Source organism: Strix aluco, chromosome 13 (assembly GCF_031877795.1).
Source record: "Strix aluco isolate bStrAlu1 chromosome 13, bStrAlu1.hap1, whole genome shotgun sequence".
Classification (NCBI taxonomy): domain Eukaryota; kingdom Metazoa; phylum Chordata; class Aves; order Strigiformes; family Strigidae; genus Strix; species Strix aluco.
The window spans coordinates 11,386,865-11,413,246 of NC_133943.1; the positions used below are offsets into that span (position 1 = coordinate 11,386,865).

A 26,382-nucleotide genomic window follows, 5' to 3' on the forward strand; every position below is an offset into this window, starting at 1 on the left:
CAACCCCAACCTTCCTCCTGGGAACATACACACAGATGAATCTCAGCAGACGCTCTCAGAGCACCCAGCAAGGCCGCTGGTGAAAGAAGCCACAACAGCAGAGGCAGCATTTACCTCAGCCAATGTGCCATCAATCATCAGAATAGAAACTTGACTAAACACAGAGATTGGAAAAGGCAGAGAGGAGAGGATCCCGCGAGGCAGCAGAAGACCATGGACGCCCTGTCTGTGGTCTCATTCTGCACATTCCACCCTCCAGTCAGCTCTGTCTGAACCGCTTACCCAGAGTCCAATTTATTCCTGTGGATTTTCAAGAAATATGAATCCTAAAACAAGATGTACTGAAAGTTCAGTACATAATATTGAAGCTAGTATCTGTCATGTCAATTCTGTCTCTCCAATTTATTCATTCTGCTTGTTATTATCATCTGACTATAATCTACTCATAAACAATACCATTATGATTTTTTTCCATGCCTATTTATTTCCTCAGTCACTGACTTGGCTTCCTGAGGCTATTAAAAAAATATATATAAATATTTATATAAACACATCTCTATTTTGAAATGGTCCCTAACTACTTATAAATGCAATATGACATCAACCAAAAATCAAAGCATATTTGGCACATGGGACTCACTACTGGCTATGAAAACGCATGTAGCTGAAATAGCCCCAGCAAAGGACCCACCCAACCCTATACAGAATGCATTTAAATAAATATAGGGTCCAGTCTTGGCCCATAGATGGGCAAAACTCTTCAGCAGGTGGGAGAGGAGCCACCTGAGCGACAGCACAGGGGGAACATCCGTGCACCAGCCAGACATGCAGATATAGTTGTGGCACTGCAGCACCACAGCTTATTTGTAGTTGGACAGGTGAGAGTGTCCATTCCATTCATGGACACGTTTCCAGAATAAAATCTGATTACACTAGAACAGAGAAGACAGCAAATATTATCTCTGAGGGTTTTTTCTCACAGAAAACAGCCTCCAACAATTCTTCCATTTTGGGTTATAGATTTAAAGTAATTTAGAATAAGGAGAAAAAAAAACTTCTGAAATAATCCCTTTGCAGACATGAGAAACTACCATGTAGAGTCCCACGTTGATGAGCCCAGCTATAATCCAGTCTTTGCTTTCTGCTGACTAGCTGAGCTCTCGTGGTTTATTATGTCAGTGGAACCCCTCAAAAGAATTATAGCCTTTTATTCAGCTCCGAACCATGTATTATTATGAATACGAAACTGGTTCAAATAATCTATTGGTCCTGCTGTAACATTAGACAAAGTCTTAAGTAATTACCTATCTCTTCAAAGAATGTATTTTCATTGGCGTCAGATCCCACTGAAAGCAGGGGTGCATGCTTGTGGATACGCTGTGCACAACGTCCCCGGAGCAAGCACATGGCAATGTATAAACAACAGGACAGAGCTCCTGCCACCACAGCACTGCAAAATAAAAGGCTTCCACAGCAAACAAAAATCTAATCTCAATTAATCATAATAAAAACACATTAAATGATGCTCAGAAGAAATACAGACACAAGTAATTCAGGCAACATGCACATCATAGTGGCAAACCTCAAGTTAGTGATAAATAATAATTAAAGGTATTCATAAAGTTAATTTGAAAACAGATGTTAGCATCAGCCCTGCAAAAAGAGGGGCTCAGGCAGGTTCCTGCATCCAAGTGGTCCCAGTGGAATCAGTAGACTCCGTGACAGCAGCAGGACTTTAACCTGTATTTTAAAAGTTGTCTGTTCCAGCGTTGGTGACGGCTCATTTAACACCCGCAAAGCAGCAGGACCAAGGCTCTCTAACTCCACTCACTACATTGAGCCTTGGTTTTGTTACACACTCTCTGCAAGTCCTGCTCATAACTGATAAGATTTGGGGAATCTTTTTAGTCTCAACTGTCTGGGCTTGACAATTAACTATTTGCTGAAAAGCCTTTTTTCAAATGTGAATTTCAATTCACAGTACTCGTCATTCCACAGGAATAATACAAACCCATAAACTGTGTCATGTAGGTCACAAATGCAAGTATCTCTAAGCCAACGTGGTTTATAGGTTGTGCTGTGTGTCAGAGCATCTGCCTAGATCCCGTAGGAGTGAAACGAGAGGTCCCACCAAGCAACTGTAGTTAGGCCATGGGAACCATTAGACCTGTGGATTAGTTCTTGTCTGATCTGCACTGAGAAGTCCCAAAGAACTGGGAAGACCATCTACAGGTACAAAGTGAAATGTGGTTATAAAAAGTCAATGAGAGCCCAAGACAGGACCATCTTGGGCTTTTCTGTTTCATTACTCTTGCCCACTTTGCAGAATTGCATCAAATTTGTTGGGTCCAACGTGAAAAGAAAAACTGACCCTTAATTTCAGCATCAGCTGTTGGCTGAACTGAATGAGTGGAAAAAAAGCATAGGAGAGGGAGGCAACCCATCCATTCGATTTGTGTTTGCTGGCCATTCACAGGAGAGGCAGATTCACTTTCAATCTGAGGTCAATCCAACTGAGAGCCAGCACCAGCAGGTAGGGAAATTTATGAGCATTATATTGTTTGGACTCTGATTCTGAAATCATTGTACTCTGCAGCGAGTCGTACTTTGTGGGCGGTGACTACGGTGCTATAATTACCACTATAATTACATTGGCATGTTTCCTTCTTGGCGAGCCTCATGGAATTACAGTCCCGTTACCTGACCTGGGTTTCTGATAGTCCTAGCACAAGAGGCAATAGCATTTTATTTTTGGCCTGGAAACAAGCTGGTAGGGTTAGTATGAATTGGAAGGCCAGGAATGCCAAGATGGTTTCTTCCAGAGCAAAAAAAAATGTTGGCAATGTCCACTTTGACTGCAACTACCACTTGTGGCTCCATCAGGAGGTGAGGCAGAGGAGGAACCAAGGAACCAGAACATCTAGAGAATCTGGCACTGCAAAGGAGGACAGCCTGGGACTCACCCATCTCACCCATCTTTAACTTCTGCCTCATATAACTGCATCATAAATACACATAAGCTGGGTGTGTCCAATAAATATGTCAACCGTGACAATTAAATTATTTGCATTGGGCTTTGGCATTAATATAGTAGTGGTAATTCTCATCTCTCCTACAGCTATTGCTCAGGATTTGGTGGGTTCAAAAACACAAAAACATCTTGTGTTGCAGGTGGAACCCAGTTCCTCTTTGTTTTGATCCTGCCTATAACAAAGCATGTGTTAACCTTGAATCACATAAAACAAAGAGGACACTTTATATACCAGGTCATCTTCTGATGAGGGACCCAGATAATCTTTTTTGCTTTATATGAAAGCGTGTTTTTCCCAAAATCAAATAGGATTTCTGCAGAAGAACTGTGATGAGTTTCCATGCTCCTCCAAGCAGGATCTGACACTGCAGCCCTCGGTCAGGAGATGGAGCTCACTGTGCCCCAGCAGGCCGTTGTCTGGATGAAACCAGAGACTCCACTGCAAATCTTTTGCAGATTCTTCTTTTCTTTATAACACACAGGGGGATTCGGTTTTGGTGACTTCGCTGAACAATTCTCTGAATCAAAGCTTCTTCTCGAAACTCTTTTCTCCAGTTTCTGATGTATTTTTCTCCCTGCTGATTTGGAGTCCGACCTGGGAATATGGGTTTTACAGGATGTTCAACACTTCTCTGCGTCAAGCCACAGCTGACTGAGGTAGCCACTTCACTCAAGGAAATTATTTGAGGTTTTCTAAGAGCCTCTTGACAGTAGGTAAAGATTGTTTCAGCTTGTGGGAGTGCCAGCTAGAATCCTTTATAACCTGAATGACATGTAATGTCATAAAAACTCCTGCTAAAACTCACTCTGTCCTTTCGAGATGGCAATTTTGACGTCAATGTCTGTCTTTTCAACCATCAGATAGCTCATTTGGATAAGAACCAGCAAGTTGAAGACTGCCTACAAGTACCTCCTAACAAGAGTCCCTTCCATGTATTATTTTAGTTTGAATGTAACTCAGCATGTCTTGCAGATCTCTTCCCCATTCTCTCAAGGGGAAAAAAAAAAAAAAGTACCACTGTGAGAAAAGGGGAGAAATAGATGGTTTTGGCCAATGCTCTTATCTGGTGACTAAGCAGACTGCAGTCTGATATGTCTCAATCTGAACGCCCACATTTTGACGACCCCTTTGCACATAATTACCAACAGAGCTTCCATTTTTCTTTAGCTAGTGCAGTAGTCACAGAAATCATGACTGTTTGGCATTATCTGCCTTATATTAGTTGTAATCACATCACATTTTTGTTTATATCCACAAATAATAAAAACCATGCATATCTTTAGTTTGACTTAAAGAATAAAGTAAATACATAATTCTGGCAAATTGTTTGGAATTATAGTTTAACGGCATCTGGTTCAGATATTCTGTAGTAAATTGTTGGCACCGACGTTGCCACTTTTTTTTTTTTTTTGAACCAAAATGTTCTCAGAAACATGTGTTTTTCGTCCAACTTCCATGTAATCCATTTTATGAAGGCCACAAAGCTTACGAAGTTTGAAACTTAAACTACCTGGGCAGAAGGGATCGTTTCTGGACACTCATTACACAGCTGATTAACTGAGGAATAAACAATTCTGGCATGCAACCTAGCGTGTCTGTTGTTTTGGCTTTTTGTCTCAAGGAGTTGTCTTTCTCGAAATACCTCCCCAGGTACAATGTGTACATTCCACCCTGTTTTGCTCACAAATTACATACCTCTCTTTTATGTCAAGTCCAATATAGCTGCACCAGGTTTTCTTATTCCACATAAAAAGTAACCAATTACTTGAGTAAATACCTGTTTTAAAAATATCACAGAGTGGTTTCCTGCTGCTCTAAATACTAAAACGTTCAGCAGGATTTGTGACGCTTATAAATCTTTCAAATAGTTCATATTTTATCAAAGCCAGACCATCTTTAAACCTGATGCATAACTCATTGAGACCATTTCTCAAATACCTGACTTTTTTATACATGCAATCAGGAAAAAAATGGCCGTATAATTTTTAATATAATTAGCTCTGACTTTTCTTGCATTTCATTCTCTGTGGCTTTATCATCAACTTATGCTCATTCATCATGAAAACTACAGTTACCAGAGATTCAAAAATACTAAATCGATGATGATGGGGGAAAAGTGGCTTAAAATACAACCCTTTGAAGCTTCCCAACAGACCTACATTTACTGAGCCTAACAGGTTCTCCAGTGTCAAATCCCATTTCAGTCACTGTCAGCAGCTTTATTCGCACCATCCGAGAACCAACTTGTGGGAATTAAATCAACACGTTCCCAGAGCAGGTCCCACACCAGGTGGAACCAAGTCCAAGAGGCAGCTTCCTCTGCTCTCCCAACCACTTTCCCAGCAATGCTTTGCAGCTCTGGGCTGGCTTCGTAATGATGTGTCATTTGCAAGTCAGCACCTTGCACTAAGCCCTGAGGTGGGGAAATTACCCAGGAGAAGAGGCAACAATAAATTCCCCTGTCTTGCTTATTTTCTCAAGTCTGATGAAATCCCATCACGCTGCTGGGGCTGCACAGCACAGCTTACTCTAACTCTACTGTGAAATGTGTTTAGTCACAGATAAAAAACTCAGAATCCAGACCTCGGCACACCTTCCCCACAGCATCCTCTTCCGTTTTGAAGTCATCGGCCTTTCCATCCTTCATAACTGGGTGTGCTTGCTCTCTCCCTGTGTGCTGGAGCCTCCTGCACAGCATTCCTCAGCCTTCACCTGCCTGCAATGGCCTTGCAAGGACACAGCCCTGTTAATCATCTCCCTATAAAACCCCAAACAATTAAATGCTTCCCATTTAAAGGTAGTTGCAATATGCTCGTGCTACTGCTTGATCATATAAAGTTTTAATCAAATTATGAAGCACTCTTAAAAAGTAAAACCTATGTATGTTAGCTAAAGGGAAGTCAAAAGCGTATTCCTAAAAGCCAACAGTCGTTCAAAGCTGCTGGAAGTAGTTGTGATCCTCTCCAAAGTGTTACTCCTCAAACACGGCATCAAACGCCTCGCAACCGGACACCATCCTGCGAGCAGGCACCCGCGTCCACGCAAGCTCCCTGCCGCTGGAGCAAAGCTGCAGGCTCCGTGCCTCAGTGCCTCGGGATTCAGGCATCCCAATCTCCTGGAAACCAGCCTCTAAATCACTGGAATTGGTAACTATTCTATAAAATTACCTGGCATTCAAACTGGCAGTCGATCGTGCTGCCAGGGAGCAAGTTACACTGCACTCCAAAAGATGCCAAATTTGCTAGAGCATGACTTGTGTATCATGCGCAGTTTTCCTGACAGCGCTCACCTTTAAAATGCAGGCACAGCTTCTTGCCTTGCTAAGGGCGGGCTGAGCGGGGCCAGATCCTCTAATCCCAGGAGCACCCTGAGGAGTGACCTCGAGAGAGAAAAACAGGGAAAAATCCTCCAGCTCTGAGTGCCACCCGCCGCCCAGCAATGTCTGCTGAGCAGGAAGAGATGGGAAATGCTCAACGTGCTGACAGCCGGCAGATTTCTTCACCAAATAGTGACACGAGGGGGTGCTATTTTAGGCACGGTTTTGGTAAGGAAAAGCTGTGAAAATAACCTTGGATGGAGCAATTAGTGCAAGATGGGCTGAAGGGGAGGATGAGCCGCACTAGAGCAGCCAGGGCTGCGTGGTTCAAATGACATGCTCTGAGAAATGATGAGACCTGACTAGAGAAGTCAACCAGAGGGTCTGGCGTGTGGAGGATGCACGGAATTCCTTTAAGTCAAAAGGGCAAAACCCATCCGAAAATTCTAACTGTAAAAAGAGGCAGAAAGATTGATGAGGAATAGCTGCAGGAGGGCACCAGACCTACAGCAGCAGGGAAAAGGCTTTAGGAGGAAGCACAATTTGTGAAGCACAAGAAAAAAAAAAAAATCTGTTATATGTATAACACAAACTTGCTGATGAGGAGCAGTACACTGGTTGTAACCTCCCTCCTCGTTCAGAGAAAAACTGCTGCCCCTTAAATTCTCCTGCCTGTACTCCCTCTGTGCTGCTCCAGAGTTCATTCAGCCCCTGGTCTTCTTTGAACGCTGGAGATGAGAATTGTTAAAGTCAAGCCAGCTAGACCTAGCAAAGGCAATTAAATAGCAAAACTCTTCAGCAGTATAAATAGTAAGAGAACAAGGACAAAAGAAGGGCCACCAGGCACTCAGGGTGAGGTAAAAATGAAGAAGGAAAACCAATTCCTTTAATAGCCCTGTTGTCAAAAAGGGCAGAGCCCATCCCAGGGGCACAGGGGCTTTGCAGACATCCGCACTGGCACAGCGAGTTCCTTGGAGGAAAGCTGCAAGTTGCAGTTTACAAGGCAGCAGCGTATTGATAAAAGGGAATTTCCACATGAGCTTGGCACCGCCGCTAAGAATTTCAATCTCAGAAAGATGTTTCGAAGTCAAACCCTAAAGAACGATAAACAAACCGCACCGCCCAGACCCAGCAAACAAACCTCCCGGCCTGGGACAAAACCAGGGAAGGAAGGCCCAGGCGAGCGGAGCCGGGGGGGGGGGGGACGGGGGACGGACGTCGCGGGGGCTGCGAGGGGGGTGTCAAAACGTGCCTGGTGGTGCATAGCCGTGGAGCCATGGTTCTGCGGCGCGGTGTCACGTCCCGCCGAGGAGACCCTTGCTCGGGGAGGTGTGAGTGGATTTCCTCAAGTGCATTTTGACAGCTGTGAGGAAGCGGGCGGCAGCAGCAGCTGGAGACATTCCTGGCTGCGCCCCCCCCCCCCCGGCGGGACCCCCGCCCCCGGCACGGCGCAGCGCGCCCCGGCACCGCCGGGGGCTGGGGGGCTGCTGGGGGAGGCAGGAGCCGCGTGGGGCCTGCGGGGTCTGATGAAACATCTGATGTGCATTACGGCAGGGCAAGGGGAGGCACGCCCGCCCCCTCCCCGGCCAGCGCCGCACTTCTCATCACCTGCTACAGATTTTCCTGCGCCCCCCGCCCCCCGCTCCGCTCCAGCTACCGGACAAAAGGGAGCAGCCAGAGCTGGCTATGGGGTGTTCCAGGGGGGTGGGGGGTGCGGGCGGCGGCAGCAGCTTGCAAGGGTGATGCTCTCCCCCATTCCCCCCACCCGGTGTCGGAAGAGGGGGGCGGGGGTGTCAGGGAAGGCAGCGCCCGGCCTCGCTCACCCGGCCGGGTCCACACGAAGGTACCACGTCCCCCCTCCCACCCCCGCCTAGGTGATGATGGATTTAGCCCAAATCCCCTCGGAGCTCGCAGGGTACAAAATCCCACGGAATACAAAAAAGGGAGTGGAGAATTTCCAAGAAAGTCAGTGCGATAGCTGCTTCGGAGAGGGATTTTTTTTTTTTTTTTTCCAGTCAAGTCTCGCAACGAGGCGTCATGCCGCAGGACGGCCGGCGCGGGCAGCCGGCTCCGGGCACGGGCACCCCCGCTGCTCCCCCGCGCAAGGGCAGCGGCGGCTGGAGGAGCGGCCTGAAGTTGCCTTCCTGGCCCCGGCGCCGCGGCTGCGGGGGGAACCGGCCGCTCGGTGCTGCCTCCCTCCCTCCAAAGCAGCGCGCTTGTCAAAATCCCGCTTTTTCACCTTTTTTTTTTTTTTGCTCCCCCGCCCATGCCGCCGCCGGAGGGGGGGGGGGGGCACCTTCACACCCCCCCCTCGCCTCCGGGGGAAGGGCATGGGGGGTGGGGGGGGTGCAGTCGCTACCCGCTGCCCCCCCACACGCCCATCCCCCGCAGCACGGGGAGGGGGGGGCCGGGGGAGGCGGGAGGCTGCAACCTGCCGGCGGGGCAGGGCCGGCCCCCGGCGGGCGGTCGGAGCGGGGCGGCGGCTGCCATTGGCCGCGGCGCGGAGCGACACCTGCTCGGCTCCCTCATGCGAGTGACACCGGGGCTCGGCGGGGATATTTGAGGCACCCTCCGGCGCCGCCGCCGCCACTCCGCGCTCGCCGCCGCGCCGGGCACATGCGGTTCGCGGGGCCGCGGCGAGGAGCGCGCTGGGCCCGGGTGCGGCACCCCGCGGGGGAGGACGCGGCGGCGGCGGCGGGGGGAGGAAGGCGCGACCATGTGCGCGGAGCTCCGCGGCAAGCTGCTGGCCCTGGCCCTGCTGCTCGCCAGCGCCCGGGCGGCGGCGGGCACTGAGGCCACCCACCCGCCGGAGGGGCCACCGGACAGGACCCCGCAGCAGAAGGGGCGCCTATCCCTGCAGAACACAGGTACGGCGGGGGGGGGGGGGGGTGTGCGAAAGTGGGGGGGTGCGGTGCTCCCCTCGCTGTTTCTGGAGCGCCGGCGAAATAGCCGCGCTGAGTTCTGACAGGCGTTTTATTTCGGTGTCCGACTGTCAGGCATAAATCACCAGAGGAAATAAGAGCTCGCTCCTAATTACCTTTAAAGCCCGGCTTTGCCAAGCACGTGTTGCCCTTGCAACAGCCGCGGCAGCGCTCCGGGCGAAGCACGGGGCCGGTGCGGAGCGGGGCCGGGGGGAGCCCGGCGGAGATGCTGGGCTCGGGAGGAGAAAGTTTCTCGGCGCAGCGTTTGAAACCGGGTCGAGGTGGGGGGGGGGGGACGGACGGACGGACGCGGGAGGGAAGGGGAAGCGGCTGGAAATGACTGGTGCTTTGCCTCCTCCGTAGGGAGTCGTGCAATGATGCAACGGACCGGGGGTTTCTCTCCTCCTCTCCCGCCCCCTGCGCTCCCTCCCCCGGGTATTATCTGCCTAGAAAGAGAGAGCTGAGGCGTGCACTTCGCTGGATCGCTTCCCAGCCGTGCAAAGAGAGAGCGCGGGATCCAGACGCTTCCCTTCCCCCCCCCCCCCCCCTTCTACACCCCCCCCCCCTTTCTCCTTCCCCCCCCCCCCTTTTTTTTTTAACACTCTCAGTGCTGCGAGACGTGTTTAAACACACACGAGCAGGAATGCACGAATGCCCATTAGGGACTGCCACATGTGAATCACGGCACTGTGCAGTTCTCAGCACGCTGGAGCCAGGACATGTGATCCGGCAAAGGGTTTGCATCCGGATGCCAACACAAGCACTACAGCTGAGCTCCCGGCCCCAAAAAAGCCCAGCTCCGCGCTCTGCAGCGCTCCACAAAGAGCTCCATTTTTCCACACCCCACACCCACCCCACCCCCCCCGGTGCGTGAGTGTTTGCGCAGCTTTTCGCGTGTGGCTGAGACAATCCCAGGAGCCGGCCCCGGGGCTCCCGTGTCCCACCCCCAGATGCACTTCGGGGCAGGTAGAAGGGATGGGGGGGAATGGAAAAAAGAAAAAAAAAAAGAGGCGGCAGTGATTTGGTTTTGAGCTGGGGGGGGTGCATGTGAACTCCGTATCCGCGGCTCCTCGCATTGCCTTGCAGCGGGTTGAAATTAGACCGAAAGTTGCTGTAAAGACTTGCAAATGGACCGCATGGCAAAGGGGGAGGCTGGGGATGTCTGAAACATGCTGCGGTTCAGAGGGGGATTAGGCTGGCTCCCAAGGGCGAGCTTTAATTAAAGGTACCACTAGGGCACAGAGTACAGGAATTCTTAGCATCCTCAGTTCTGGTCTAAAAGCTGCCCCTGTTTAACTTTATCCCGAGGCTTTCTCAGCAACCACCTTCCCTCTGGCAGTATTACTACATCCATTTTTTTTTTTAAAGGACCAGAAGCTGTCTTGTTAAGAATTAGATTTTTGGGGGTTTTTTGGTAAGTGAGTATTAGACAGCATTTTTTCACAGTATTACATAACATCTGAAAGGGCAGAATAAACATATATGTAATGGCTAGCTCCAGTAGATCTATTTTATATACTACATATATATTCAGTTGATTTCTGCATAGGTGAGGACATAGTTGCAGCTTTATGCAACACTCAGTGCAAAGGACTCTATCAGTAGGAGCTTTGCCATCAACTTTGTAGGCATCATGACAGAGGAAACCCAGCGGTCTGTAAAAAACATTGTGCTAATAGCCAGAAACTAGCTCAAAGTACCAGAAATGAGAAATTTTAGCTGCCGGGGTCCTGCGCTTCTCATTTTGGCACTTCAATTTGATGGGGAGCTTTGTAGAAGTCGGACAGCAAAAATCATGCCTGTCCTTTGCTCCTGAGGAATGCAAAAGCGTTAGACAGTTCTCGAGTGAAATAGCTTGACGTAAGCATAGTGGATTTGGCATTTACTTCTTGGATATCACTTTCATAACATAATACACCCAAGCTTTGGCCTAATTTCTGCAAAAAGTGGGCATGCTGTGGGTACAATAACCGTCGTCACGTGTTTTTTTCTTTCGAACTGATGATGTTAGCAAAATAACTCTTTCCCTCCCCCCTCAACCCACCACCAGATTCTATGAACAGTTCTTCAAATTAACTGTAATCAATGCTCATTTTAGCTGAAATCCAGCACTGCCTGGTTAATGCTGGCGATGTGGGATGTGGAGTGTTTGAATGCTTTGAAAACAATTCTTGCGAGATCCGAGGCTTACACGAGATCTGCATGACATTCCTGCACAACGCTGGAAAATTTGATGCCCAGGTAACACGGTGAAATGTCCTACATATCTGCTTGCTTCTAATAGACACTTGACACGTGTTTTAGTTCCTTAACACATCTTTGCAAAAAGTTACCATTACAGACCAAATCTACTTTTGCACATGACCGGCTTCACTAAGAATTTTTCTGTTGAAGGGTCCAGAATCAGGACCCCAAAACAATAATCGAGCAGCAGTGTGCAACCTGTCCCAGGAGACAGGCTGTCTCTAGCTACAGCTCCCTGTGATCACGTCCTCCTCCTGTACCCAGGATAACTAAATCAGAACACTAATGTAGCTGAGCATGGTTTTCAGAAACACTAAGCGGCTTAAGCTGCTACACCGTGTTTGTTCAGAGCTGATTCTAAAATGCACCTTGGGCACCCAGTTCATTTAGACATATCGAAGTATTTCCCAATGTGTAGTTATTAAAGTTCGTCCTCAAAACTTGCACACAACCAGTACAGGCAACCTCCTAAAGCTGCTGTATTCAAATAAGTCTTTGGTTCAATCACTGACGTTAAAATACATTACTTAGACGGTATGCAGTATTAAGTTTGTCTCCTTCATTTTCTCCCCAGACCATTTATGCATCATTGAGACATCCTGTTATTATGTCTTGTAAACCTACTCTCCCATTTCAATGTGGAGGGAAGAGAACATTACGACGGGCCAGTGGCATTTGGCTGGACCATGCAGTTTACAGCATAACTTTACTAAAAGCACCAGCTACATGGCACTGTTAAAAGCATGGTATAAAGTAGAGCTGCCTTCAGGACTCAGCATGTTCCATGAGGGATGGTGGGACCACCCAGTAGGAAATGCTTTTGAAGTGCTGGAGTTTCAGGCTCAAATTCTCAAGGATGTGCAAAGGGTCTGGCTAGCCATTAAAATGGGAATTATTTCTTCTGTGGGTATCTGAAAACCTTCAGCTTAATTTCCAAGTGGCTTCCAGAAAACACTCATTTATTTTTGCACAATATTCTGTCAGTGAACAAAATTGACCAAAGAAGTAAGCCCTGTTGGGAAGGGGGGGGAACATGCCTGCAAAGGTTGAGTGTAGCCATTGATGCCTATTTGCCAGGATCCCCAGATACTGCTAATCAAATATAGCCTGTTTCATGTCCAAGCTGTCTCCATTGCAGTGCAGAAGTATTAAACCCCTGGAGCTTTATTTAATATGGAGGTGACTTTAGCCTCTATTACGACATGGCTTTTCATGGCTCATCTCTATTATCTACAGTTATTTCAGGCTGCATTAAATGACAAGACTAACATTGGCCACTTTCTGCTCTATGCGCTCCTTCCCTCTCTCTGAAACCTGAGAATTGCTGTCAGGTTTGGTTTATATAAGAATTTTCTTTTTTATCCTTATTTGCCTACTGTGCTGTGTGTGTTACTGAAGGGAAGGGCAAGTAAGCGCCTTTGGTATGGGGAATAGAAATGGATGATGACTAAAGCAGTTCTTTGATCAGCAAGAAACATTTCTGACTTGAAACAATTTGAGGACAACATCTGCTTGCAGGTCTGGGTGAATCTTAGTTAATGCCAGTGGAACTGTGCCAGTGTACTCTTTGGATCAAGGATAACAAGAATTTGGTCTTCATGAAGGATTTGTGTAAAATAGTCTGAAGCTAATGAAGAGATGGGGGCAGTGCAGGAGACTTCCACACACCTATTGCTCAGCAATTAAAGGGAGTCTGAGCAGAGCTGTCAGACTGCGACACATGCACCATGTATGGCAACTATAGTATCAGACAGTAAAGAGACAAGGAAGGGATGGCTTTGATACCCAGTAAGCAACTGAATGAAGGAATCGCAAACAGTGGTTAAAGAGATGCTGCTAAAGCAGCTTCCCTGCAACTTATTTTTTTAGTTTCTTGATATTTTTTTTTTTTTTTAATCTCACAATTTCTTGGAGCAAACAGATGTCAAGACCCTGTAGGATTATTATTAGTGCTGATTTGAGTCCCTTTTCCAAGAAGTGGTAGTAAAGACTGACAGCTGGGGAATGGGGCAGGTGCTTATCAGATGGTGCATATGTGTCTGTGAGTTTGCAAACTAATTTTAAAATTAAAAAAACCTAATTTGCAGTTACTGAATGGGTGTCTGCTTGTGGTCCTGGGGACCTCAGCCATGGCAGGACGCCCTCTCCTTCTTGTGAACCTGCTGTGCTGCCACCCCAGAAGCAAACAAAGTCAGTAACTTGAACGTTGAATTACTTCAAGGTGCTTACTTTTGCCCTTTCCCTTGTTGGGCATTCAGCTGTTGCAGCAGAGAAAGACTCAGAATACCAGTGAGGAAGTCCTGTGTGTTCAGCTCCACTGGGATAGCAAAGCTGGGTAACTTGGCATGGTCCTTAAGGGCAGAGAAACAAAGAGAAGAGGGGGGAAAAGCCATTAAGTGATACCCTTAATCTGACAACCCTTGACATTCTCCTACAGAGGAGCAGCTAGCTGGGCATAAATCAGCTGCTGTGCTTAATGGACAAAAATACAGACCTACTCCGTTTCTTTTCTTCTCAGGGAAAATCCTTCATTAAAGACGCTCTGAAGTGTAAGGCTCATGCCTTGAGGCATAAATTCAGCTGCATCAGCCGTAAGTGCCCTGCCATTAAAGAGATGGTGTTCCAGTTACAGCGGGAGTGCTACCTGAAGCATGACCTCTGCTCCGCTGCCAAGGAGAACGTCCAGGTCATTGTGGAGATGATTCACTTCAAAGACCTGCTGCAGCATGAGTAAGTGCCTCCGCACTAGTGCAGTCAGGGGCGTGGGAGCTCCTTCCAGGAGCGCGATGGTGCCAATGGGCTGTGCATCTGCCCAAGAGCTGTTTCACCTCCTCCTGGCCTTAAGCATGTCTTGTTTTCCCATCTACCAGACCAAGGTAATACCTTCTTCACAGGGGCCCTTGAAGACTAGTTTGTTTACAAAGGGTTAGACGTGACTGTGTAAGGAGATGAAATGGGTTGAAGTTGGATCTGGCTGTCTCTTTGGTCGTTTAGCAAATACAGTGTTGGTCTCTGTTGTTTCCAGAGGCATCTCACAATGTCTCTATGCTTTCTGAGCTCAAAGGCACCATTCCTGACCTCAGTATCTTGTTAAAGATGACAGCTAGAGTAGAAGGGGGAAGAAGGTCTATGCAAAGTTGTCAGTAAGATGATAATTTCTTCTTTAAATACATACTTTCAATTGTCTTGTAGTTAATTGTCCCTGAAAGAGCTGCAGTCCCCCAGGTAATCTCCCATTCATCTTATTCCTTATTAATCTCAGATGCTTTTTAATAAAACATGGAGGTGTACAAAATGAAGGCACAAGTCAGATTTTGAGGAGTTCATACCTCTGACTGGGAACACAGCTGCCCTCCAAGGAATGGCAGGCACAAATCCTATTTGGAATTGATCAAAGCTGCCCCATGACAGCAACAAACCAGGCACAAGCTGTTTGTACCAACTCTTTGTGCACAGATGCAAAAATCAGAGCCTGTTTTTCTTGCAGGTGAGCATCTCGCCTCCCAAACAAGAAGGCTGAGCAACAGCCTGGCAGCAGAATTAACCTTAGAGCATCTTCCTACCATGCCTCTATGCCTTCTTATCCCTAGTGGATAATAGTACAGAAACCCCAAATCCCAGCAGTCATGACAGATACTTTTTTTTTTTTTTTTTCCACAGAATCATTTCTTCTGGACTTTTAGCCTTGTGTTTTCATTGGTCTCCAAAGGAGCTGTGCCCCGATTCTCTTACTTTCTGTTGAAAACCACCCCCTAATACTTAAGCTGTAGTTGCAGAGAGACACTTTGCCAGTTTACTCTCAAATGCAGAGTCGTTAGCTGTGGTATGCACGAGCTGAACATGGTGGCCTGAAAGCAAGGCCCTTTCCATGGACATTCCTGAGGCTGAGATCAAAGGCATAGCTGGTGGCTGTGCCCAGGAGGAAGGGCAGCATCCCGCTGCCTGCGGGGAGAGGCGCCTCGTCCTGCACAGCAGCACCTCTCTGTGGGCGCTGCTCAGATGTGTTAGTAGGCTATAAATTGGGGACTTGGTACCAGTTAACCCCCCCCATCATTTGGAGATGAGAAGAACTATGAAAGTCAAAGGCCTGTCCAAGGAGAATTAAGTCATCCTTGTTTTACAAACAGGCTAAAGCAGGAATGCTCAAATGCAGCTGCTTATTTCTGGGGAGCTTAACTGGGGGGTTGCTGGCTTGAGAAGAGATGGATCACTCCGCTGAACACCTATAATTTGCATGATCTCATTTAGTGCTTCCTACACTTCATTTTCAGCATCTCAGAGTTGGAGCTTAGCTTTCCTATGGAGGACTCCCCAAATAGAAGTCAGCCAAAGTCTCCCCTCCCCTAAATTTAGAGGCCATCTCTGAAGCTTTTGAACTAAGGAACTTGTTCAAGATCAGTAGGCAAGTGTGGCAGAGCTGGAAATAAAATCACATCTGCTGACTTGCAGCCTTGTGCTCAGTTCAGGTACTATGGTCAGGCCAGCTGAAATGCAGAAAGTAAAACAGTGAAGGAGAAATGGGCCAGTATTAATCCGCAGGGCTCTGGCAGACTCTGAATACCTGAAATATTTGGCAGCTGAGCCACTTTTTAGTCATACCAGCAACCTTTTTCTTCCAAAGATTTTTGTAAAGGTTATGCCCAATTTCAACAACTGATTGCTCTCTTTATTTTTTCCTTCTGCTGGATCACTTTATATGCGATGTGCTCAGTTGTCTCTCGTCTTCTATTTTATGTTAAAAACTAGGAGCAGAGAAGCAAGTGGCAGCTCTCAGACTTGTTCTCTGACTATTTATTCTGACTGTTTTCTCCCGATGAGTGTTGAGGAACGCAATTGGGGCGGTGAAGTCTCCTCCTGAGTCAGCTGCGGTGGGGTGGGGGTCAGGCCGATTTGCTATGGTGGAAGTGGTGACAGGCCCTGGCAGATCGGTCGCTGCTGCATTCCAAGTAACTTTTTTTAACGGCAGAAACAATCCAAACATGGGAAATATTTTGAGATAGGGGAATAGATGGCTCTCCCAGATTAGTCATTTAAAATGAGTTTAAGCAGTTGGGCAAAGTAAGATCAGGATAGTATCAGACACTGATCATAATCTGTTGGTTTTCTTCATCTCTTCTGACTTAGTTCGTGGGAAGAGATTTAGTCTTGTCCACAGCCACCAGAGCTGGTGGAGGGTGTGCCCAGAAGGTGCACCCCCCCATACAACCACAACTGCTGACCCCAGGCAGTTCTCCACTTGCACTGTGGATGGTTCCTACTGTGGAAGACTTTTAAGCACGTCCTTCTGGGCCTGCTAGCAGCTGAGCGGTTGTGTCAATAGACAACATCAATATTGACCCACAAAACTTGTGACCGCAACTATTTTAAAATTGCTGCACTCGGTGACCTGTGGCTGAGGAAGCCAAAATGCCTGTGCTCGGGCTGCCTTGTGCCGTGGGGGCACAGAGGGACGGGTGGGAAGCAGAAACGGTATTTCACCATGGCTCATTTGGAGTCCTTGTTTGGCTGGGAAAAGGTATGTACTGAAAGCTGTACTCAACTCTGTCAGGAAATGCAGAAAAAAAACCTGTGTGTGGGAAGAAACAGTGCCACCAAAGTGGATTTCCATGTGTCTGAGCTCTGTGCAGTCAGATCCTGAGTCCAGACAGGATCTTGCTTGTGGTGGAGATCAACACCTGGTGCTTCAAGAAAAGCTAAATATGATGAGAAAAGCCAGAGAACCTCTAGTTGAGTATCTTTTGCTCTTTGTGGAGGTGACAAAATGCCTCCTCTTGCAGACTGGTGATTGGTGTATGGTCTGTACCAGCTGTTCACCTGGAAATAGCAAGCTGTTTGATGAAGTTGATGGCTCTGGACGTGAGCAGGTTTCCTTTGTCATGTATCCTGACTAATAAAGATGAAGGGGCATGGAGAGAGATAGAGGCAGAAGGTGTGAGATAGCAGTTCTTGCATTTGACAGCCCCCTTTGCCAAGAGTGCAGATGCCATATATTCTTCTGGTGGACATTACAGTTCTCCCAGAGCATCTTTGGTGGGGGAGCAATCAAAGGCAGATCCAGCACTTGAGTGAAGCTTCATTTGACAGGATGCCATCGTCTGCATTTCTAACAGTGATATGGCCAATTAGAATACAATATATTGCGTAATAAACATATAGAATCATAGAATTGTTTAGGTTGGAAAAGACCTTTAAGATCATCGAGTCCATATAGTTCACAATTGCTCTACGAGGCTGCCGAGTCAGTGTGTAGCAGTGGGCTAACACTGCTGAACTGTGCTGTGAACAAGGGAGGGTAAGGCAGAGAGGCCATTACACTTGTTTACTGATAAATAATCCTTATATTTTTTGACTCTCTTCTCACTGTTTCCTTTACCTCCAGGCCGTATGTTGACCTAGTGAATATCCTGCTCACCTGTGGTGAGGAGGTGAAAAAGGCAATAACAAGAAGCGTCCAGGCCCAGTGCGAACAGAACTGGGGAAGTCTCTGCTCCATCCTGAGCTTCTGCACCTCGGCTGTGCACGGCGACACCATCCTGGGTCCCGAGAAGAAGCCGAGTGAAGCCAGTAAAGCCGCTGCTGGCCGCGGGGACATGCTGGCCCACCCCGACTCCGACCACAGGGAGAGCTCACGAGCATCTAAGGGAGAGAGAGGTACTAAGGGCCACTTGAACGCCCATGCCCGGGTGAAAGCTGGGGGCCACGGTCCCAAAGGGGCACATGGGATCGTGGACCGGGCAGATGAACTGTCCGACTTCTCTGACATCCGGAGGTGAAAAAAGGCACCAACTCCCCATCCCCCCTATCCTTCCCCTCCACTGGAAACCTCCTCCGTTGAGTCCCATCTTCCTGTCTATGGACATTCCAAAGCATTTCCCATTCAGAGGTCAAGCACAGGGCATTGCAAGTTATATATGGACCTCAGCAACAGTGTATATAGTAGCAAAGGGAGAGCAGTGGCAATAGGTTATCAATCCAGCAAACTCGACACTTGAGCAGCCACCAAATGTGGCAAAATGTCTCCGACTAAATTCTTTTCCCCTTTTCTTTGAAATGGATGTGAGCTGAAATTTAGGATCTTGTTTGGGGGTTGTTGGGTTGTTCTGGGGGGTTGTTTTGTTTGTTGTTTGGTTTTTTTTCTTGGTCCCCTTGGCTGGGGAGCAGGTTCCAAGAGGGCTCTGCCAGATTGCATGTGGCTGCTTGTGGCTTAGCACCTCCGAAGGTTTAGGGCGCAGCCTTACAGCAGATGGCTGAATTCCAGAGGGATTTGGTTTCTGCCTGTGGCTGAGAATGCAAGAGCTCAAGGCTCTCTATGTGACACTCTCTAATGAAATAGTTACCCCGTCTCTTGCACAGGGACCATGCGGTCTGGAGCTCCACCGCTTTCTCTTAACTAACTTCTGAGCCATTGTTCCCATCCGGGTGATGCTGCCTGATTTAAGTGCCCCCCTGTTTGTTTTTTAACCACTGCATAACTTGACACTTGCTAATCCAGTCACTCCAGCATATCGAAGGCAAGTAGTCAGCTTCCAGACAAGGCAATGTGACTGTTAAGACTTGCACAGTATGGAGGACCCCCAAGAGTGCGCTTGTGGACCTCTAAAAACTCTGTGCATATTCTTCGCTTACACCTGCCCACTCAGTGATACAGGTCCTCCACCCCTATGGACAGCCCAAGGTTAAAAGATGGGCGTAGGCTCAGACAGCGAAGGACCCCAATACTTAGTTCTTCTGTAGGGCTGCGTTGAAGGCCCAGCAGAAATCTGTCTCTCCTCAGCAGGAGCATGGTGTGGTTTGCTGGGATGTGGAGCCCCACTCTAACCTGCCTATCAGCTGTGGTTTATCCAAATGCCAAAGATAAGGAGAGGGGGTTGACTTGGTATTTTTTTAATTGCCATGCAGATAATGACTACCAATCTCTGCAGAATGAGTTACTAAAGATGAAGAGTGTCAAGAGCTTATTGTCTCTAAGCAGTTTTAAGTGTGAATGAGGTGTTTGGACACATCTCTCCTACCCCCTATGCAATTGTAATTCTCAGGTTGCAGATCTGCAATCCTATATCCCCAGATATTGTACTGGAAATGGAGGTTACAGCATCCACAGGGACAGAAGGGTGAACTCTTCAGCTTCCTCTATAGAAAAAGTGAGTTTTCTTAGAAATTGGGAATTGCACCAGGGATTTGAGTCTTCTCATTTAGAAAGTTTGGGAGGAAAGCTGTGGGGGCAGGAAGGCAGTTCAGTAGAGACAGAACGTACCCAGTGAACTAACGTACGTCTTGTCGCCTGGTGGGAAGGAGCTGTATAAACAGTAGAGGGTGTTGGAATTTGGCTACAATTTCCAGCTCAGATTTTAGTTACTGCTAAGTGAACACAGCTCCTAATAGCTATATTCAGGGTTTAATGCATGTATCCACCCGCAGAAGTTATAGGCATTGCTTTTAATAGAAGCCACGTAGGAAGCAAGAGAGGACCGTTAAGTTGAAAAGGTGTGTCTCTATGTGATCACTAGGTTTTTGTTTAAAGACATGACCTTGATCCTGCCTGATTTTAGTTAAGTTCTGCGACAAAATTTTCATTCAACTTAACTGGAAAGAGGTGGGATCGGGCCAGGTACTGTAGTGGCAAAGACCATGCTGACCTGAGCAGCAGAGCTCCTGGCAGTGGGAGCACCAGCTGCCCCGTTGGGTTGTAGTACAGCTGTCCCACAGATGGGGCACCCAGGCTGTCCCACAGAGGAGCTCGCCAAGGTTGGTCCAGGTCTGCCTCTGATGGCCAACTCCTCTGCTCCAAAAACCTAAGTGGCTGCTGGTGGTACCATAAGGTTTCTAGTGTGCCTCCACGGGTTTCCTGTGAGCGTCCTCTCCCCCTTGGTGGCATATAGTCACCATGAAGAACAAGCTCAAACCAAAAAGACAATCCAAGTGTTTTAACAAAAAAAAAAAAAAAAAAAAAAAAAAAAACCACAAAAAAACCCAAAAACACAAAAAAAGCACCAAAAAAAAAAGCAAAACAGAAACAACAATGTAATGTTCTTGCATTGAATGAAAATAGGATCCCTCTCTCATTAGAGGTCTGATTCATCAATGGGAATCAAACGTATAGATCTACATCCTTGAATGTCTCAGTCAACATATCACCTCAGCATGCATACAGTTTTATTTGTATTCATTTGTTCTGTGGGGGAAATTGTATATTCCCCTTGTTTAGTCAATGACAATTGGGGGGGGGGGCAGGGGGCAAGCTGTGGGTGGGAAGAATTTTTGTATAAGGCATAACTTTTTTTTCCTCTGTGTGTGAAGATTTTATGTGTTCATCTACTGATTCCACATATGCTATTATTGTAAATATTTAACATTTCTATTTATTATAATGTCTCCATTTAAAAAAGAACACTGCTGGCTATGATAATTTAAACGTACGTCATGACCTGTGTTGTATATATTCATGCCACTAGTATGTTTTTTTATGTTTAAAGCTGCATAAATATAGTTTTATACAGTTCCATAATGTTATTGACAGCATAAATCATTTATTTATTGTTAAACCTTCTTTCATATCTAACAAATAGGGTGCGTTTTACCTGAGATTATTTTATTGTGACATCTACATAGCCTTAATTCTTTATAAAAAAAGAAAAAAATTGTCCATTTAAATACTGTATGATGCTTTAATTAACATTCCTTCTGAACTTGCTGTTCATGAAGGAGGTTTAGCTTAAAAGCCAAGGTATGAATGTTTTCTTTATGCTTTGCATCTGGAATGAGCCTTGTTCTGGAATGAAAATACTGGGAGAAGCAAAATGCCTACTGGAAAAAGATAGCAGTAAACCCTGGAAAATGCTGTCCTAACTTAAAGTACTGAACTAAAAGAAAAAAAAAATACAAACAGTCCTTAATTCCAAATCTCTGGGAGAAAAACATACTAGTTTTATCTCATGTAGAATTTGCAGCCAAATAAGCTTGTAAAAAAAGAAAATGCATATGGCTTTAGACAAAGCTCTGTACCTTTCACACTATTATTTTCCTTAAACACTAATAAATGTTTTGAATAAGTCTGTGGCTGGGTTTTGTTTAGCTGGAATTTCAGCTGCTGCAATAAGGGGTAAGAAAAGCCCTCTGAAGTTGGGCCAGCGGCTTCAGCTGAGGGGGGCAGAGGTAATCTGTCTGCTCGTCCCCCCAGAGCCTGGCCCCGGTGCCAGCCAGGCAGCAGCAGAAGTGCCCTGCCTGGGGCAGGACGTGGGGACAGAGCCAGCCCTTCCTCTCTGTATGCTGGGGAGAGCTGGCACAGGGGCAGAGACCTCGTCACCGGTGTGTCATTCCCTCGGGGGAGGGAGACCTCGCTGGCTGATTAGCCGGGACCTGGTTTGAGGGCAGAAAGCGAGATGCTGAACAAACTAGAGAATGAAAAACACAGGGAGCAGAAACTTGTGCCCTTCTCGGGCTTGGACAAAGCCCCTCCTTGTTTTGGGAGGTTTTTGCTGTAGCAGGAGCCATGGATCGGGTTCACTGCAGCATATCAGAGCCACCACATCTGCTTTAATTTAGTCTGTATTCAGGTTAGGGAGGGAATAGGGGTATGCAGGTGCTCATGGGTTTCTTCTCACTGCCCTGATGATCTTGGAGTACAAAATCCCCTTGGGAGGTTGGCAGTGGCACCATGCTGTGCTCAGCCGAGTTGGCTATAGGTGCAACTCAGCATCTCATAAGGGCTGGGCAGGGGATCTTGGCTGACCACAGCACCTGCCCACGGGCAAGGTGTTGGCAGCCCCCAGCATGGGGCCAAAGCCCTAAGCACTTGATTTCAGCCAGACCCACTAAGAAACACAACAGCAACGTTTTCTAAAAGCTGTAATAGCTGATAAGATTTGTACTGCAATTATAAAAGACCCAGCCAGTTCATGTAATAGTAAGAGTTACCCCTTCAAGATTTTAATTAAAAATGGAGAGCATCCATTTGGCTTTCCACTGTCAGCTATTAATAATATATCAATAAGTACCAGCCAGTGGCTCTGTACAGGGATGTAACAGGCACATACAGTAGCTGTAATTCTCTCTCAGATCACTTCATCGCCATCCCAGCAATGATCAGATACCAAAATCTTAAATGCTTACTGGAGTTTCAGCAAAGGAGAAAAGCAAAATCCTAAGATTTACAAAAAGCAAGCTGCAGAAACAGCACTTTGTGTTGTCTCCAAAGTCATTTTCATACAGCGTCGGGGTGTAGGCAGCAAGGGGATGGGGAAATGATGAGAAAGCACCTCAGAACATAAAGCACGGATTTTTTTTAAGGCTGCTTGCATGAAAAAGCACATTTTTAACACTCCTTCTGTGGGGTTTAAAAATAACTAATCCAGTTGAAGCCTTTGGATGAGATGGGCTTCACAAGCCTAAATGTGATTTGCAGCAATCTAGGACCTGTAGCATTTCTCTGCCTTTAGGTGCAACAGCTCTTTATAATCCTGCCATGGACTGTCGTCAAACACCAACGGGAAAGTACATCTTGCCAGCAGAGGTGTGGCAGAGTTTGGTGGGATGTGATCAGCCAAGGAATAGCTTGTGCTGGTGTTGGACCACTCCTTGGCATTAAAGATCCCATTCCATTTTTTTGCAGGAGCTGGTCCACACTGTGGCTGTGATGCAGCTAAGGTAACTGCATTCTGCCCTCTACCATCCTCCTTGCAATTTCAACTAGAAAAGTTATTTTTCATCTCCTGATGCGTAAAGTGGTGAGACTGCATTCTGCTCCAAAAAGTGGCTAGATGTTAGTGATGGAGAAGTGACCCTTACCTTCCCTTAGGGCATCACGTCTCACAAAATAGCACAGTAAGTAACAAGAGTGCTGACATTAAAAAGTACAGAAGCACAGAGAGAAAAAGAAGCCCTAAAAGAGACTGCAGAGCAGGGACTCTGCATTGCACAACCCTGAGAAATGTATAACTTAAAATATGTTTAATACCAGCATACAAGTCTGCTTCAAGACTGGAGTAATCTTAGTTCGATTTGGTCTGAGTCACTTTACAAGTGAGGTAAGGAAAACCAAATCAAGGCAATTCAAATTGCAAATGCACGTCCATACACAGGTCTCATCCAACTGAACAAATCCCACCAAGATTCATACATGTGGTCCATTTGGATTTATTCTTCTACAGGCTCCCTGTCTAGCCTCCCAAAAGAACAAAATTAATTCCAGATATTGGCTTGCTCAGGCATACCAAAACATTTACAAATGTATATGGCAATTTACATATGTCAGCCCACATAGTGAGCTGAGTCAAACCTACTGCCAGTGCTTCTGCGTTCGTCTTTACTGGTTCCTAGGTACTGCCCTTCGCTCTCCCCTGAGCCCACGCCTGGAGATGCCAGGAGAGCCGAGGCAGCTCTCTGCTGCGTCACGCCTGAAGAATTCATCGGAGCGATCTTCCCAGGTGAGGGAATAGTTAAAGCTTGCTGGGAAGCCTCTCAGCAGTGCATTTTTAAAGCTATTTCCTGACACCTCACCAGAAACACAAATCCCACTCAGTTTTCGCTGCTAGTTATGTTCATGTTTCCATGCTCTCCTCGCAGACTCTCGCAGGAAAGGCTTCTCTCACACCTGCTAAAGTCAGAAATTGCTGCATGCTTTCCCAGCGACAAATACAGCAGATCTCAAGCCTTGGGCAATGCCAGGGCAGCCTGCATCACCCAGACTCATCACGGACACCTGCCCTGTGACCAACCAAAATTGAATCACGGAGAGGGGATGCAAGGGAGTGCAGCTGGACCTTCCCGGAGGCAGGAGCTCCACTGATGCCTCACAAGGTCCCTCACAGGTCTGTTCCTGCGGTCCCAGCACTAACAGGTCCTGGCACAGGGTGGGGGCTAAACATAACCATATAATTAGTGAAATCCTAACAATTTTTCTTTCTGTACATTTTCTTTAGGGAAAAACATCCCAGCCAGTGGAGCATTTAATTTTGAAATCAAAACCTCATGTCTTTCTTGATCGGGAATGTAAAATGGGGACTTGAGGGTTTAAAAACATGACAAATTACGGGAAGCTGCAGGGGCTAAGAATTCCTATCTCCGAGGATGCCGACTGTTATAGCCTTGACCTTTTCTGCAAATACCATCCTCCCTTATAAAACTGTGGCTTGGAGTTTATTTAGAAATTCTTTTAAAATAAGAAGTCATCATCTTTGGAGAGTCTGTGAGGTTCTCCACGTAGATGGGGGTATAGCTTTTTTTAAGAGTATTCCTCCACTGGTGGAAAGTAGTGCCCTAGGGCAGTGCCACTGCAGCAAGTGTGCTGGATATGCTGCCATGCACCTCAGTGGCTCTGGTGACACCACAGAGGTCAGCTCTGACACATGGTTCTGCAAGAGGAACCTCAACAGGGTTGAAATCAAGCCTGGATCAGCTTACATGGTGCAAGAAGAAAATGCCCCCGTGGCACAGACAGCATCAGCTTCCCCAGTGTCATTGGAAACAGCAGCTTATGGAAAGGCTAAAACCAGGCTGCATTTTAACACAGCACAGGATCAGCCCTCCGCTATCTAAGACATTATGGCACGTAATCCCCTCCATAAGCCCCACTTCCATTTCTCAAATTTTCTGCAGTTTGTATCTGCTTTTCTCTATCCCACAATCACACCGGGCTACATTTGTCACCCATGAATAATCCTACTTACATTGCAGAGTCTCTTCCTACCCTGGAGAAAAATGCAGTGGGAGGTGTGGGGAAGCTCAGTGAAAGCTGACAGCCAGGAGAGACTGGGAAAGGCCTACAGAGAGCCTTATTTAGATGTCCTATTTTAAGATAAAATGAAGAGGAACTATGCACATTCAGCATTTTGTTAAACTGACATGAAATCAAGCCACTACGAAATCAGTTTGCAGAGGGGTGCGGTGCACATGCTTGAAGCCTTCTTGAAAATATTTTTATTATTTATAATTGTGGTAGCTCCTGGCTGTCAGCAAGTCCCAACCTTGGGGCTACTGATCCATATATCACAGGAGAGAGTCCTGGCCAAAAAGTGATGGAAAATTTCTGCAACTACTGATGATGATGGAAACACTGTTCTTCGCCTCCGCATGCAGGAAACAAAGTAGTGTCTACCTGGGCACTCAGCATTAACTTACTGTACAAGATCCTTCTGAACAGGAATCGCAGGAATTACGTGTTTTTCTCTCAGATCTACTACCTACACTTGCTGGTCCGAAAGCTAACACTAATTGATGATGAGTCTGCAGAAGCCCATTAAAAGCATTTTGACCTGTACAAAAAGAGGGAGTTAAAGCAGCCAGGCTGCCTTGGAGGGGGCAGAGGATGCCCAGGGAAGCTGAAACTGCTCTGCAGCAAGGAAGGGCTCCTGAGGGTCTGGGCAGCCCATGACAGCAGCTGGCTGACTCTGCAGATTCCTGGAAGAGGAGATGTATTTTGTGGCTATCTGCATTACATGGACTGGTGAAAGCTGGCCACAGCTGACAATCCAGGACCGGGGAATGAGTCTTGCATAATAATTAAAGGCCCAATCTTGGGTTCACCAAAGCCTCTGGTAAAACGTCTTATTGATAATAGTAGGACATTAGGATTAGGCTCCTGCTGGAGCTGGGAATCACTGAAGCTTTCCTGACTACATAGGCTTATCAGGAATAGTCTTAACAAAATCAGAAAATAGATGAGGCTGAAAATAATCTGTTCTCAAACATCCCACATTCAGAAATGGCTGGATCTGAGGCACAGGGTTTTTTTGCAGCACTCCCTAAGCATAGACCATTTGCAAACTGTGGAAGAGCAGGCAACCCATAATGTCTTTCAACAGCATCCAGAATGGTACGACACTTTAAATACGACAAAGATAAGACTTGAATGCTGCTTTTAAAAACCTGAAAT

General features: G+C 46.9%; 1 protein-coding gene across 1 annotated transcript; it reads left to right on the forward strand.

The window, feature by feature from the left end:
* Positions 1 to 8,878: 8,878 nt before the first annotated feature.
* On the forward strand, positions 8,879 to 20,721 carry STC2 (stanniocalcin 2). Its single transcript, XM_074838187.1, has 4 exons — positions 8,879 to 9,215; positions 11,368 to 11,510; positions 14,032 to 14,243; positions 17,893 to 20,721. Exons 1-4 carry the CDS (start codon positions 9,065 to 9,067, stop codon positions 18,284 to 18,286), a joined length of 900 nt encoding a protein of 299 aa, XP_074694288.1. The 5' UTR covers positions 8,879 to 9,064; the 3' UTR covers positions 18,287 to 20,721.
* Positions 20,722 to 26,382: the final 5,661 nt, after the last annotated feature.

Excerpts from the sequence above, each read along its gene's own strand:
- STC2 (XM_074838187.1), top strand. The coding sequence starts at position 9,065 with ATGTGCGCGGAGCTCCGCGGCAAGCTGCTGGCCCTGGCCCTGCTGCTC. Across the intron at positions 11,511-14,031 it reads CTGGAAAATTTGATGCCCAG|GGAAAATCCTTCATTAAAGA; the intron begins GTAACACGGTGA and ends TTTTCTTCTCAG. Across the intron at positions 14,244-17,892 it reads AAAGACCTGCTGCAGCATGA|GCCGTATGTTGACCTAGTGA; the intron begins GTAAGTGCCTCC and ends CTTTACCTCCAG.